This window comes from Salvelinus fontinalis, chromosome 27, assembly GCF_029448725.1.
Source record: "Salvelinus fontinalis isolate EN_2023a chromosome 27, ASM2944872v1, whole genome shotgun sequence".
In the NCBI taxonomy this organism is placed as follows: domain Eukaryota; kingdom Metazoa; phylum Chordata; class Actinopteri; order Salmoniformes; family Salmonidae; genus Salvelinus; species Salvelinus fontinalis.
In genome coordinates, this window is record NC_074691.1 from 12,156,319 (window position 1) to 12,170,518 (window position 14,200).

The 14,200-nt window shown below is 43.8% G+C and overlaps 1 protein-coding gene across 3 annotated transcripts in view; it reads right to left on the reverse strand.

Moving 5' to 3' along the window:
• Positions 1-14,200, reverse strand: part of LOC129825058 (sodium/potassium-transporting ATPase subunit beta-1-interacting protein 2-like) — a 179,607-nt gene continuing 165,407 nt past the window's right edge. For 2 of the 3 annotated variants that reach the window (XM_055884795.1, XM_055884796.1), the window contains exons 6-7: positions 4,420-4,501; positions 1-2,556 (exon numbers count right to left, since the gene is read on the reverse strand). In XM_055884795.1, coding sequence (XP_055740770.1) covers positions 2,547-2,556; positions 4,420-4,501 — 92 coding nt within the window. In that variant the 3' untranslated portion in view covers positions 1-2,546. Of the gene's footprint in view, positions 2,557-4,415; positions 4,502-14,200 lie in introns of those variants that run through there. The other variant, XM_055884797.1, reaches the window with a different exon arrangement.

Sequence of the window (14,200 nt, forward strand, 5' to 3'; positions counted from 1 at the left end):
TTGGACTTTTCCACAGTTAGATTTTATTATATTTACAGTCAATTTGAAAGTAACATAAATAGAAATTGCTAAATCTATTGAGAAGTAGAAGTGAGCACTGAACCCAAGCAAAACAACCAATGGTGTATTCAGGAAAGCCTCTATGATGAGCAATTGAGTGCCTGTAACAGTATTACATACAGCTCCCTTTGAATGTAGGAACTTAGAATACAGTACAGCAAGATGCAACCTAATTATTTTATTTTTAATTCAGATCTATACAACATCTTGTCAAAAACGTTATCCTGGTCGAGAATGTCTGTTATATTTACAACTTTGAATAATCTCTGTAATCAAGGGGTGATGGACAATTGCAGCAGTAAGTAACTATGTTGGTAACCACCAGTGTCACTACAGTACATCCACTATCCAATCACATTAGATCAACTCACTGATAAAACACGACTTACTCTTATCTGGGACTTATAATGAATGGAAGCATACTAGAGACCATATTGCTTTTACCTAGTTGAATATCAATATCATACTGTCCCAGACACAAATGTTATGAAGCAGAGGATAATGCTTAGCTTTGGAATCTTTGTGTCTTCAGGTTTTCTATTGGCTGTTATCATTTGGTAATGTTCAAACACAAGTAGTAAGTGTATGCTGGAAGCTAAACTTGCCTGAGTTTAGAACAGCATTTTAGGCATTTACGTATTTCGAGGTGACATTTACATAATTAACATCATAGATCACAATGAAGGGGGAAATATAAGCTTCCATTTCAATATTCAGTCACTTGGAAGACCTGTTAGTATTACCTCATTCATTTCCAGAAGAGCCAACAGATTCACACTATTGAAATAGAAAACATAGATAGACCCCATGATATAGAGTTAAGGTCTACAGAGCAGAAGGATTTATGCACGGTGGGAGATATACAAATTGTTTTGCTCACGGGAAGAAGGCTCCCTTCAGTAGAACGGTTACAGTATGATGAGGCTAAGACGATGATGAAAGAACTGAGGCAGTCCTGGTTGGTTCAGGGGGTTCCCACGCTGTCCACTAGACAAAAGCACAACGTTTCAGCCACAGCACAAACTCTACCACACACCTCCTTCTAGTCCTCACACCACACCACTATCAGCAAGATATTGTTCCCAAGGTTTCCCTTGACACTTTATACAGTTAGGAGTAAAAGATGGGCCCACGTATACACAACATAACAAGAGCTTGGGGCTATAAGGTTCTATCTGCAAAAAGATTATTCTGAGATAATTGGCTTTATAGTTACGAACCCTCATTGCTTTAAATAGTGTCAGCTATTTTTATATTGTATTCTTTGGAACTTAACAACATGAATTGGGGTATTTATATATAGGTAGAGAACATTGAAGAGAACAAGGCTATGTCAATAACTCAATTTTGATAAAAATGCAGATAAAACCTTATAGTTCCAAGCTCTCTATAATATATTATTAGTCAACTATAAAAGAGTAAACACTGTCACATGTTAAAAAAATTCTAGAATTTAAAGAAGTTACATTTTGTTTTCTCTTTGTCATTAGACTCAAGTCTCCACGCTGTCTTAAAAAAGCACAAAATTCACATAACCTTACAGAGAAAAGACATCTGCAGAAAGGCCAACTGTCACCTCTACCTAGTCTGGGATAAGGTCCAGTGCTTTCAGAGATTAAATATGCAACAGATTTTGACACCTCATGCAAACAAATATTGTGTTAGCCCCGAATGAACTTTTGAACTGATATCCCCGAGACGAGCTCCAAAAATATGTATCTCTGGATAGCATCCAATACCTTGTCTAACTCATCTTTAACTATGGTTCTTGGCACTTTCAAGACAAATACATCCATCGTAAGAAACAACAACTGATTGATTTTTCAATCCCATCAAAGTTTTGCCCCATTCAATTGCCCAACTCAGATCGAATTCCAACAGCCAAAGTGGATGTATTGTAAACACATGGTTTCACATGTACATTGATTCTAATCAACTCTTTATAAGGGAGCTATAAAACTACTTCTGATGACTAAAGCCATAGTGATTAGTTATTGAACATTCCTTAAGCAGAGAGTATTTCTAATCAAGTTAGTCGGAACACAGGCACCACTCAGCTAGTGCTCTCAGAACTTGGCACAAGTCCAACAGTTTCCCTTTGTCCGGAATCTTGGTCCATTTGAACACTGTCCAGGGGCATCAAAGCAATTTGTTCCCTCAATATAACAGTTATTCGGCTGTCATAAAGAAAGCAAGAACCAGTATGGAGAGATATGCCTCCTGTAAGGTCAACAAAGCCACAGGAGGGCGCTCTTGCACTTGCCTGGCCCCTAGTCCAGACCCAGACCCAGACTCAGACTCCACCACTGAGCAGAGACAAAAAAAAATCCTGTGTGTTTTTCGGAGTCTTTGAGGTTAAAGTGTCGAATCTCACGTTCTGCACACAGTTTGTAAGACACTGCATTATTTTAAGACATTTACGAAATGAGACAATAAGTTAGAACTGTAGCTCTCTATTTGATTGGTTCATAAGGCAGCTGTCCTTGTTACTTTGACCTGTGAAGAGAAAGAGAAAAATGAGTCAGTGCCAATAAGGCACATTGCCACAGACAAATTCAAATACAAGTTCATATTGTATGTTCATGCTAAAACAAGCACATCACGGCAAAAAAAGCACGAATCATTACACCTGCCACTATTCTCTAAAGACCTTGGTAATTTACAGTTGTCACATCCAATAAGAACAATTGTTAATGGGCATCAGCTGTGAAGACTGATTGACTATTGAAGATGATGTGTAGCACCTCTACCATATCATTATCTTGGTGCCCATGATTTATAATCTCTATTGTCTTCCCTATTGGGTGTCAAAACCACAGAATGGCTCTTAATGACATTTTAGATTTTCCCATTCTCCTGTGTTACAAATGAATCCATATGTCCATAAGCTTGCCATATGTGTTAAATGCTGACCTACCGACAGTTACACACTTTCCCTGAGCAATACAGGAAATTATGATTATAAAATGATGGTTCTTGTCTGATGTGATGACGGCAAAGTGATATGCCCTGGAATTAGCCACCTATCTGCCCAGTTATTATTGAGAAGTATAGGCAGAACGTTCATGACACAACTGAGAAGTTATGTTGGCGAGGGATTGAAGTGTTTCCTTGAGTGCAAGTCTAAACCCTACTCCCTTAAATGACGGAGGACTCCCACCTGAACTCAGCTGACCTTGTACAACCAGCAGCTAATAACAGACGACACAGTACTGATTTTAACAATGGGCCAGATACAACACATCCTATTCCATTCTCATTAGACAATGGATATGTCCACACATCCTATGTGCACTTCATTGTCCCCTCCCTGTTTTTCCATACATTGCTGTCTGAGAGTGACAGACGGCAGGTTAAGATTTAGGAGACTCTCCATTGTAGTCACCCCTGAATAACCAAATATAGGCATTGGGCTGGGCAAGAGGCTGTTACCCCCCTCTCTTCCTCCCTACCTATTCCCACCAACCCCCTCTCCCCACTAGTAGACATGCCAGCACCCTGCTCTAAATCCTGGCACTGCTTCACAGTGTTTCTCCCCCTTACGATCAGTGTTACTTAGCTGGGCCAGTCAGCTGAGGCCTGGGCTCCACAGAGAGAGGCAGGCAGGGGATACCCAGGCTGTTCTGTTCCTGCCACTGTGGGGCTCATCTGGCACACAAGACCATGAGTACAGCTTGGACCCTTGACATGCATATCCCCACAAATTTGCCTCATGTGACGCCCAGAGAAATGTGATAAAAAAACACCTGGAAACCATGTGTTGATGTATTCGTTACCATTCCACTAATTCCGCTCCAGTCATTATCACGAGCCCGTTCTCCCCAATAAGGTGCCACCAACCTCCTGTGCATTGTATATCTACATTCATGTTCAACATACCTATGAGACCAGCTTTCGAGGATAACTCTTTATACAGTAGGAGTGGATTACTGTCTATTTCCAGTGTATTATATGTTGACCAGCCTGCACTGTAAACAGGATTAGAAAACAAAACCTCTGATCCATTCAGTGTCAAGTAGGGAAATCCTTTTAAGTCTCTCAAAGACTGAACATCCTGTGTTGTTCTCCTCATTTACTCTCATGAAAATCCCAACCTTTCAGGAGTCCAGATACAAACAGCCCCTCCCTCATTGTTGACCCAAGCTATTTTCCTAAGCTGTATTGACACTAGCGTTATTTATATATGAGACTCCTCTGCCTTACGTTCTAATGTCCTCAGCCTAGTCCTATCCGTCCAATTTATAGACTGAAGTGTGACAACATAGTGAACTTGGCACCCAGATGAGCCACGGTCAGGAGAAAACATTTCTGAAGTACTGTAATAGGAGGTGTGAATAGATGTAGCTACAGTGCACTTACATGTACATGGGTTGTAGTTGCAAATGGGATGTCTTCTGAGGCCCTTGATAACCATAGGAGTCGAACCCTCCTATAAAATCAACTGGACACAAAAATAATAAGAAAAAGAGGACATCTGGTTACTGTGAGATCAAACAAAGGCATGTGTGTGTGTGTGTGTGAGTCTGTGTCTCTAAATAAGCATGTGTGTGCTTGTGTCTTTGTGATAATCCCAGGCAGTGGATGATCAGTGTCCGGACCGTCTAAGGGCTGGGTAGGGGCGATATCTGCGGTGGAGCAATGCTCGGGGAGCATGGCCTGTTGGATTAGCAGATCACACAGAATAACAAACTGGACAGGATTAGAGCCCAGCCTTCCACAGAGACCGGCCTGCAGGTCTAGGTATCTGGGCCTCAACCAAAAAGACGGAGGTGCTAAAGCGCGATAACGATCCGATGTCTTTATGCATCTGAGTCTCTTAAGACAAACGAAACACTGAGATAAGCCAAATACATTTCCTGATGAGCTCCCCTCCCCCCTAGCACCATGAATAGGAAGAGATGGAAGGTCGGGCATTATCATCATTCTAATGGTACATTTTAGGGGACGTTCACCAAAAGCTCTAAATCCTTGTTGGCCTTTCTTGTAGGCATTAACCTCTGTACTGTGATCAGGCTTATCAGAGGACCTGCAGAGGTAAGACAGAACGTGCCCAATTTAAAATCTGGAGATAGACTGGCCACATCTCAATCAGACAAATTTCAATAAAAAGGCTAAGGAACAATAAAGGCTTGCACTACATCCTCTTTCAAAAACAAAGTCCCAGTAAATGTAGCTTTAGCATTTAAGTATTGTATTGTATCAGTATTGTTCTGCAGAGTAAATGTTCATATATAACCACAGGAAAATGTACAGTTATGAGTATAACTACTATTCCCTGAAGGAGAGAGTCAACGGCCAATCATATTCACTTGAAGAAAACTGAAATCACGACCAATGGGCCAATGAATGAGGGGGCCCGCCCTTGGAAGCCCCGCCTTCCTGGATATAATAACGGGGCTCGCATTAATTTCCTCAATTCAGTACCGCTTTCAGCGTGCCCAAATCCCCTGACGGCACGGGGCCTAAATATGTTATACCTCGTTCCCTCCTTCAGGGAACAGTAGTTGTATTCAGAACTGTACGTTCCCTTTCAGTCGATCATTCGGTATAACATACTATGGGGACATACAATCACACCCCAAGCCAGCTCAGAGGGTACCAAACAAGGAGACCCACGGCAGCCCAAGCACACACAGATTACACCAGCTCTAAAAAGCGGTTACAGACAGTGGCGGATTTACCATTAGGCAGAAGAGGCATTTGCCTCAGGCCTCAAATCATCAGGAGGCCTCATAAGCTGGGCATAATATATATATTTTGTTACTTCTAATCTTTTACAAAAATATATAATTTCTCCGCTTGAAATCCCACCCATGCTCCACTTCGAGTACCCCAACCCCCGCCAATACTTTTTTCCCATACATATAGTGTACATGTGTTTCATATCAATATTAATATATAATAGTTTTTATCATAATGGTAGAAAGAAGTGTCATTAATCACCCACAGACTGGTTCATAATAATGGACTATTCCACCCTGACTGGTTCATAATAATGGACTATTCCACCCTGACAGAGTTCCCGTGCATTGTTTCACACGATATGATTTCAAACGTGACCTTAATTGAAATTAAGTAGCAGCAATGAGGCGCTTCCAGAGCGAGGCAGAGAAAAGAAAGAAAGATTACATTTTTACAGAAGAATTGCCTAAGTTAAAAAGACAGGTGCTGCTGATAATACTGCCATCGTCATCAAGGCAGAGGACATGTACAGTGCCTTCAGAAAGTATTCATACCCCTTGACTTATTCAACATTTTGTTCTGAATTAAAAATGGATTAAATAGATTTTTTTCTACACACAATATCCCATGATGATAAATATTTAGACATTTTTGCAAATGTATTGAAAATAAATACAGAAATATCTAATTTACATAAGTAGTCACACCCCTGAGTCAATACATGTTAGAATGACCTTTGGCCACGATTACAGCTGTGAGTGTTTCTGGGTAAGTCAAGCTCTGTCAAGTTGTTGATCATTGCTAGACAGCCATTTTCAAGACTTGCCATAGATTTAAGTCAAGGCGATTTAAGTCAAAACTGTAACTAGGCTACTCAGGAACATTCAATGTCATCTTGGTAAGTAACACCAGTGTTTATTTGGCCTTGTGTTTAAAGTTATTGTCCTGCAGAAAGGTGAATTTGTCTCCCAGTGTCTTTTGGAAAGCAGACTGAACCAGGTTTTCCGCTAGGATTTCGCCTGTGCTTAGCTGTATTCCATTTATTTGTATCATAAACAACTCCCTAGACCTTGCCGATGACAAACATTCCATTGCCATATTTTTTGCAGTTTTACTTTAGTGGCTTATTGCAAACAGGATGTATGTTTTGGAATAGTTTTATTCTGTATGTAACAGTATAACTTTTGTACGTCCCCTCGCCCCGACCCGGGCGTGAACCAGGGACCCTCTGCACACATCAACAACGGTCACCCACGAAGCATCGTTACCCATCGCTCCACAAAGGCCGCGGCCCTTGCAGAGCAAGGGGCAACACTACTTCTAGGTTTCAGAGCAAGTGACGTAACTGATTGAAACGCTAGTAGCACGTACCCGCTAACTAGCTAGCCATTTCACATCCGTTACACTCACCCCCCTTTCAACCTCCTCCTTTTCCGCAGCAACTAGTGATCTGGGTCAACAGCATCAATGTAACAGTTTAACTTTATGCCATCCCCTCGCCCAGACACGGGTGCGAACCAGGGACCCTCTGCACACATCAACAACTGACACCCACGAAGCATCGCTACCCATCGCTCCACAAAGGCCACGGCCCTTGCAGAGCAAGGGGCAACACTACTTCTAGGTTTCAGAGCAAGTGACGTAACTGATTGAAACGCTAGTAGCGCGTGCCCGCTAACTAGCTAGCCATTTCACATCGGTTACATGTACAGGCTTTCTTCTTTTCACTCTGTAATTTAGGTTAGTATTGTGGAGTAACTACAATGTTGTTGATCCGTATTTAGTTCTCCTATCACAGCCATTAAACTCTGGCCTCATGGTGAAATCCCTGAGCGGTTTCTGAGTAAGGAACTGAGTTAGGAAGGATGGCTGTATCTTTGTAGTGACTGGGTGTATTGATACACCATCCAAAGTGTAATTAATAACTCACCATGCTCAAAGGGATATTCAATGTATGCTTTTTACAGTTTTACCCATCTACAAATAAGTGCCCTTCTTTGCGAGACATTAGACAACCTCCCTGGTCTTTGTAGTTGAATATGTTTTTAAAATTCACAGCTCGACTGAGGGACCTTACAGATAATTGTACTGTACGTGTGGGGTAAAGAGATGAGTTAGTCATTCAAAATTCATGTTAAACATTATTATAGCACACAGAACATGCAACTTATTTAGGCTTGCCATAACACAGGGGTTGAATACTTATTGACTCAAGACATTTCAGTTTTTCATTTTTTATTACATTTGTAAAACAAAATAAAAACATAATTCACTGTGACATTATGGGGTATTATGGGCCAGTGACAAAAATCTCATTTGAATCCATTTCAAATTCAGGTTGTAACACACCAAATGTGGAAAAAGTCAAGGGGTATGAATCGTTTCTGAAGGCACTGTATGTGTAGCCCATGTATATTATGCTGTCTGGCCAACAAGAGTACGGCATAGTACGTTTTTTTGTTTACTTGGATGCTTTCTCCGGTAAGATAGTTTTAGCCACTTGCGAATTGAAGAAAAGTTGGCGGGTGCAAAGTGCACTGTTTGGATGCTGTAATTATTTTGGATAAAAGTGCGAAGGTAACCTACTTTTTGATAATCAGATGAAAAAATCATGACTGGTTGTGTTCATGGCATATTAAAAGGTAATACATTTTCACAGTTAAATTTCATGTCTTTACTATAAAACCCATAAAACTGGTCTCTGCCTGGGGCCTCCATATCATTCAGTCCACCACTGGTTACAAAAGCCAACTTTTGACCTAATAGGTACCTGAGAAGCATGAACTGTCAGAGCCTCATGAAGCCTGAACTGTCAGAGCCCCATATAGGGAACCAGAACCAGCTGCAACTTGGTTATGCACACTGACATGCTGCCACTACAGGCCAAGTCCAAAGCGCACACACGCTGCATAGCATTGATCAGAGCCGATGAACCACGGCAGCCTGAGGCTCAAACACACAGGAAACCTGCAGTAACCTGGAAACTGTGTACTCCCACGCTGCCACGGCAGCCAAAGGCTCAAACACACAGGAAACTATGGTAACCCTGATAATGCGCACTTTACGCTCTGCCGCACCCCAAGGCAGCCCAAGGCTCAAACCCACAGGGAACTGTGGTAACCCGGATAAATGCGCAACCTGCGCGCTGCCCTAACACCCACTCCCGGACCCAGCCATAAGAGGACTATGAGCCACACTGAGAGCAGTTACATCCAAGTGATAAAACCTCACAAAGGTATGTGGGGAACCCCAACTTGCTGCAGCACCGATATTGCCAATTGTCATGCCCCGGAACAATGCCCTAGAAGCAGCCACACCCCTAGTGGAGTGAGCATGCACATCACTAGGCAGTCTTTGTCCCTTGTCCTTTGCTGTCAAATGCCAGGGAGACAATCCAAGAAAGTGCCCTACCCTGAGCTGGATTAGCGAAATGGACAAAAAGATGGTCACAAACATGGACATCCAGGGTCCCATCCATATACATGTGTAAAACGCACCGGACACAGGCCATGCAACCTCTGTTGTTCACTGGAAGCAAATGGAGGAGATGAGAAATGGAACAGCTCAAAAGCCAGGGACCTGTTAGATATAGCCATAACCTTGGGAGCAAAAGCTGCATTAGGATGTAACACCACTTTGTAGTCGCCAGCCGCGAACTCCAAACAGGACGGGTGTACTGATAGCGCGTCAAGATCCCCAACGCGCTTGGCCAACGCCAAGGCCATGAGCAGGGCAGTTTTGTAGGAAAGGACCTTCAGGTCCACAGACTCTAATGGTTCAAACGGAGGCCCACACAGACCATCCAGGACCAAAGCTAGGTCCAAGGTCGGTGGCATGGGCTTAGACCAGGGGTCTCCAACCTTTTCTAGGAGAGCTTCTTTAAAAAGAAATTATGTTGCAAGCTACAATTTATTTTCCTAGCTTTCAAATAAGCACCTTTATCTCTTCTCCTCTCCCCTGCAACTCTTAATGGTTAATGGTTAATGGTTAATAAACAACTTTAAAAAATGTTTGAGTGAGAAGCGTTTGTTGTGATCACCCTGCGGGACAATATCCGGCCCATGAGAACCCACTGCAAGGAGTCAACACCCTTAGGCATGACAGGGATACCTTGAGCCACCGATGGCAGTGGCAAGTTGCGTCCAGGCGTGTAGCAAACACACAGCGCTGAAACAGAATCATCAACAGAAGTCTCAGAGACACCCCAGCTATCATAGAGGCCATCAGAGCCAATAACTGCAGGCATAAGTGAAAAGGCATCGAGTGCCCCAGCTGAAATCGTGACAGACCGAGCCGGAATGCGTCCCTCCTCTTTTTTTGGACAAAAACACATGATTCAGAACAGAGTCCAGATTGAGACCCAACAAATGAATGCACTGAGCCGGAGTCAAACAACTTTTCTTATAATTCACCATGAATTCACCCGAGAGATTGAATATGGGAAACCAGCATGGCAGTGTAGAGCTCCACCTGTTCCCTCGACTCTGCCAAGACCAGCCAATCGTCCAGATAGGCCAATACTCTGATCCCCTGGCACCGCACCGGTGCCAAAGCAGCCTCCACCACCATAGAAAAGGTGCGGGGCGATAGGGAGAGCCCGAAAGAGAGCCCACCCTCAAAATGAAACCGCAAGTCCAGGAAGGTTCGCAACATTCCATCGCTCTTGGGAACGAAGAAGTACCGGCTATACCAACCGCTCTGTACTTCTGACACGGGGACCACCCAAATAGAGGGTTTTGAAGGAGAGAGGAAATCTCCACTCTTAAGGCAGGTGCTAGGACCTCGGGGACCATTGACGTGATGATGCCACGAAAAGGAAGAGGATGCACAGAAAACTGCAGTCCGTAGGCCCTCGTCACCGTCCTCATCACCCATGGTGAAACTGCGTAGGCCGCCACTGGACAGAGCACGCTGCCAGTCTCCCATACATTATGTCCTGAAGGGGCATAAGGGTGGAGCACCCAGAGCTCCACCCTGAGGATTGGGATCATTTGTTTTCAAATCCACCACTCTTGACAACCATGTGTCTGAATGTGGGGAAGGAGCTGTTTTTATTATGCCCACACCTGGATGATACCACCCTCTCGATACCCCTGAACACCAAGGAACTTTGGGTTGAAACAATGTGCTTTCGTGATACTGCCGTTCTGATATCCGGCACACACCAGGTTCGGGGACTTCGGCAACTAGTAACTTGCCCCCATTAATCGAGCCACTTGGGAGCACTGTTGCCACTGTAAATGCTTGGGGAGGAGGGCCCCGTCACCCCTGTGAAGGATATTCGTGGGAAAAGGACACGTAGAGCTGCGTCCTGTTTTCTGTAAGAACTCCATAGTCGAGCCAAACAACCTTGTTTGCGAAACTGGCTCATCCAAATACATCTGCATGTCCCTCTCAGGAATCCTGGACAACGTCAGCTGGAGGTGTCGCTGAGCCACCACTGTGACCCCCATACTTCCCCTACAGACAGGATAGTACAGCACGACAGATGTACAAAATCAGCCGTAGCACGCATTTCGACAAAAAGCTCTGAAACTGGCTTTCCCGCCTCCATAGTCTTATTCTCTTGCAGCAAATCAATATGATACAGTACATCTGCAGCATTGTGACCACATTCAACAACCGGGCTGCCACACCCTAGGCCTGGTATACTTTGTCCAGCTGATCCACCGAGAACTGGGACTGTTCATTTGGAAGTACCGTGCTAGGATTAGCCCCTTTGTTAGTTCATGGAGGTAAGTAAGTTGCCAGCTTTGCATTCATCAGCGGTGTGCAAACGAGCCCCGCCTACTCCATACCCTGTACATTCATGAACTCCCCATAACCCGGTAGAGGGAATCCCAGGTCGCCTTTAGCTCAGGGGTAAGCAGGGGTAAGCAATGCTTCACAGCTGCAGGAACAGGAGGTAAATACCTTCCCCCAAACCTAGAGGAACTCTGCTGTGGGGGAGAAGACGGCCAATCCACCCCCAGGTGATCTGTCGCCCTACGACACAGCTCCATCAAAGGCGTATTAACCACCAATGGTTCACTCTCACCGGCCGAATCCAAAAGCTGGGCTTTAGGCTGCTCCGGATTGATGTCATTCGATTCACACTCTGAACACCCTCCAGAACCAGCCAGGGATAGTACAGTATATCATCCCCGGGAATCCGATCAATGCCAGAGAAACTGGAATGAGCTTCACTCGGCTGTGATGACAGCTCCATCAACTTCGACCACCGCTGCTGCTTTCTCCCGGCCTCAGACAACCCAATTCCCGAGGTCGCTTCACCGGAAACCCTTCGCCAGCAGCCCCAATCTTTCTCAAAAAGTCAGCCCGATGCCCAAGGGAAGTTGAAACCAATGGTCACACGAACTGGTCCAAGCCAAGACCTCCTGAGCGTGTTTCCACTCCATTTAAACAGGAAAGCACTCATGACTATCTTTCATTTTCATTGTGAAACCACATGCCCTGGGCACGGTCGGAGGTTCCAACTCGGCTGGTTAGCCTTTTTGAACTTACTCTTACCACTGGCAATCTTACTAAAGCAAGGAAGCACTGGCTACACAAGCAGTGGAGAAAGTAATGGGTTTTTAACAAAAACAAAAACCGTTACGAAGAGTCAAAATTTGTAACATCTATTGGGACGAGTACTCTCTCAGACCAAAGTCGGAGCTGAATTTCGTAGTCTTCGTGTGCTTCAAATTTTAGCAAATGACATGATACGCTCTTGCTTCAGGCGAGCTGAAGAGCGAAGCATTGAGGAAATGAATGCGTGCCCCGGGATTATAGCCAGGAAGGTGGGGCTTCTGAGGGCGGGCTCGGCATCCATTGGCCCATTGGATCATTGGGCGTGATTTCAGTTTTCTTCAGGTGAATATGATTGATCATCGACTGTTAGAATGTTACACTGAGTGACCAACTGACTGAACCATTATGTGTGTAATGAAAAGCTATTTTAATATTTTCCTTTGCTGGAGGGAATAATGTTAAATGCCTGCAGCTACTTATATTTACCATGCTAATATGACAAATAGTGTTCACTTGATGACGAAACACACTAAACAGATGCTAATAGCTAAGGTGCCAGTAAAACACTAGTAGCATTCAGAGATATACAGGCACCCCTTCCACCAAAGATATAGCCACGTATTGATTGGGCTTTATTCAGTAGGCTTTAGCTATAGGGGAAGGTTTAATGGCAGTATTGTTGAGAATTCCAGTCAGCACAACTTGGTCTATGTCTCCAAATTGCTTTGTCTTAGGTACTCACCACAAGTTGTTATGACAAAGCAGTGGCAAATGAAATGCCGCCAAGGGCCAATCAACATGACATTCCACCCTCCTGGTACACTGAACCTGATTGCAAATCCCATAGAGGAAGCTGTAACCTAATTTTCTTGTTCTGAACGCAAAAAAAGTATTTACAGCACCTTGAACACACTGCTAGTTGCATCTTGATTCCCCCTCTCTCATCTTTTCTCTCTCCTCCTCTCTTGGAGGCAAAATCATTTCAAATACCATCCTTTCTTTTAAATGGACCCTGGGACATTACCCTTGATAGTAGCTGTAATTACGGAGTGAGCGTGTTGATTGGTTTTAGCTGTTCATTACCTTCGCTGAGGTGCTTCATGTACTATATTAATTAGAGCTGTAATGGCCAATACGGTTCCCAGATTAGTGTTTCCTCATGCTTCAGGGATCAAACCATCAATACCATTCTCATTCACTGGAGGACATGAACAATATTATTCCTCTGTGTTTGGCCAAATTAAACACAGCTACAGGACTGAAATGATCACCACCACCACCCCCCCCCCCTCCCACTGCAAATATAGTATTATACTTCATGGGCTTTTTCCAGGTTCTTTAAATTCCAACTCCGGAATACATCAAATACATCAACGAGATTGTCAAGGGTAAATTCCAATTTGAGCTTAATTTCCCCTGAATGGCATATTTCTTACTGCCATTATTGAGTGGCAAATATAATTGTCTCTTAATTGGGACCAAAATGACTTTTATCATAACAATGCCTGAGGGAATCCTTTACTTATCCAGGATGGGCTATATAATATGCCAGATTGAGGTACTCCCCATTCTGGGCAGTGACATTTGGGCTCTAAAGATGGGAAAGCTATGTCTGGGGATACTCTTTAGAGAGAGAGAGACACGGTCTGATAGGCAATCTCAGCTAGCTGAGAGACTCACGTTTGGTTGTGGTCATGGTTTAGTACTCCTGCCTGCCTAGTGTTGGCTCCTTGTACAGGGGCTCCAGCAGAGCCAGGAGAAACGCTGCATTTTTTTACACTCAGATACCCATGCTAAATGTAGAGGAAATAGCCTACTAAGTGCCGCTTCACTTATTTGACTCAGTCATTTTCTAGATTGAGAGAGCAACCAAACCGCACACACTCTTAGTAATATCTCTCATAACAGCTCCCATGTTCAGTGTACTGTGTACATATTGAAGGTG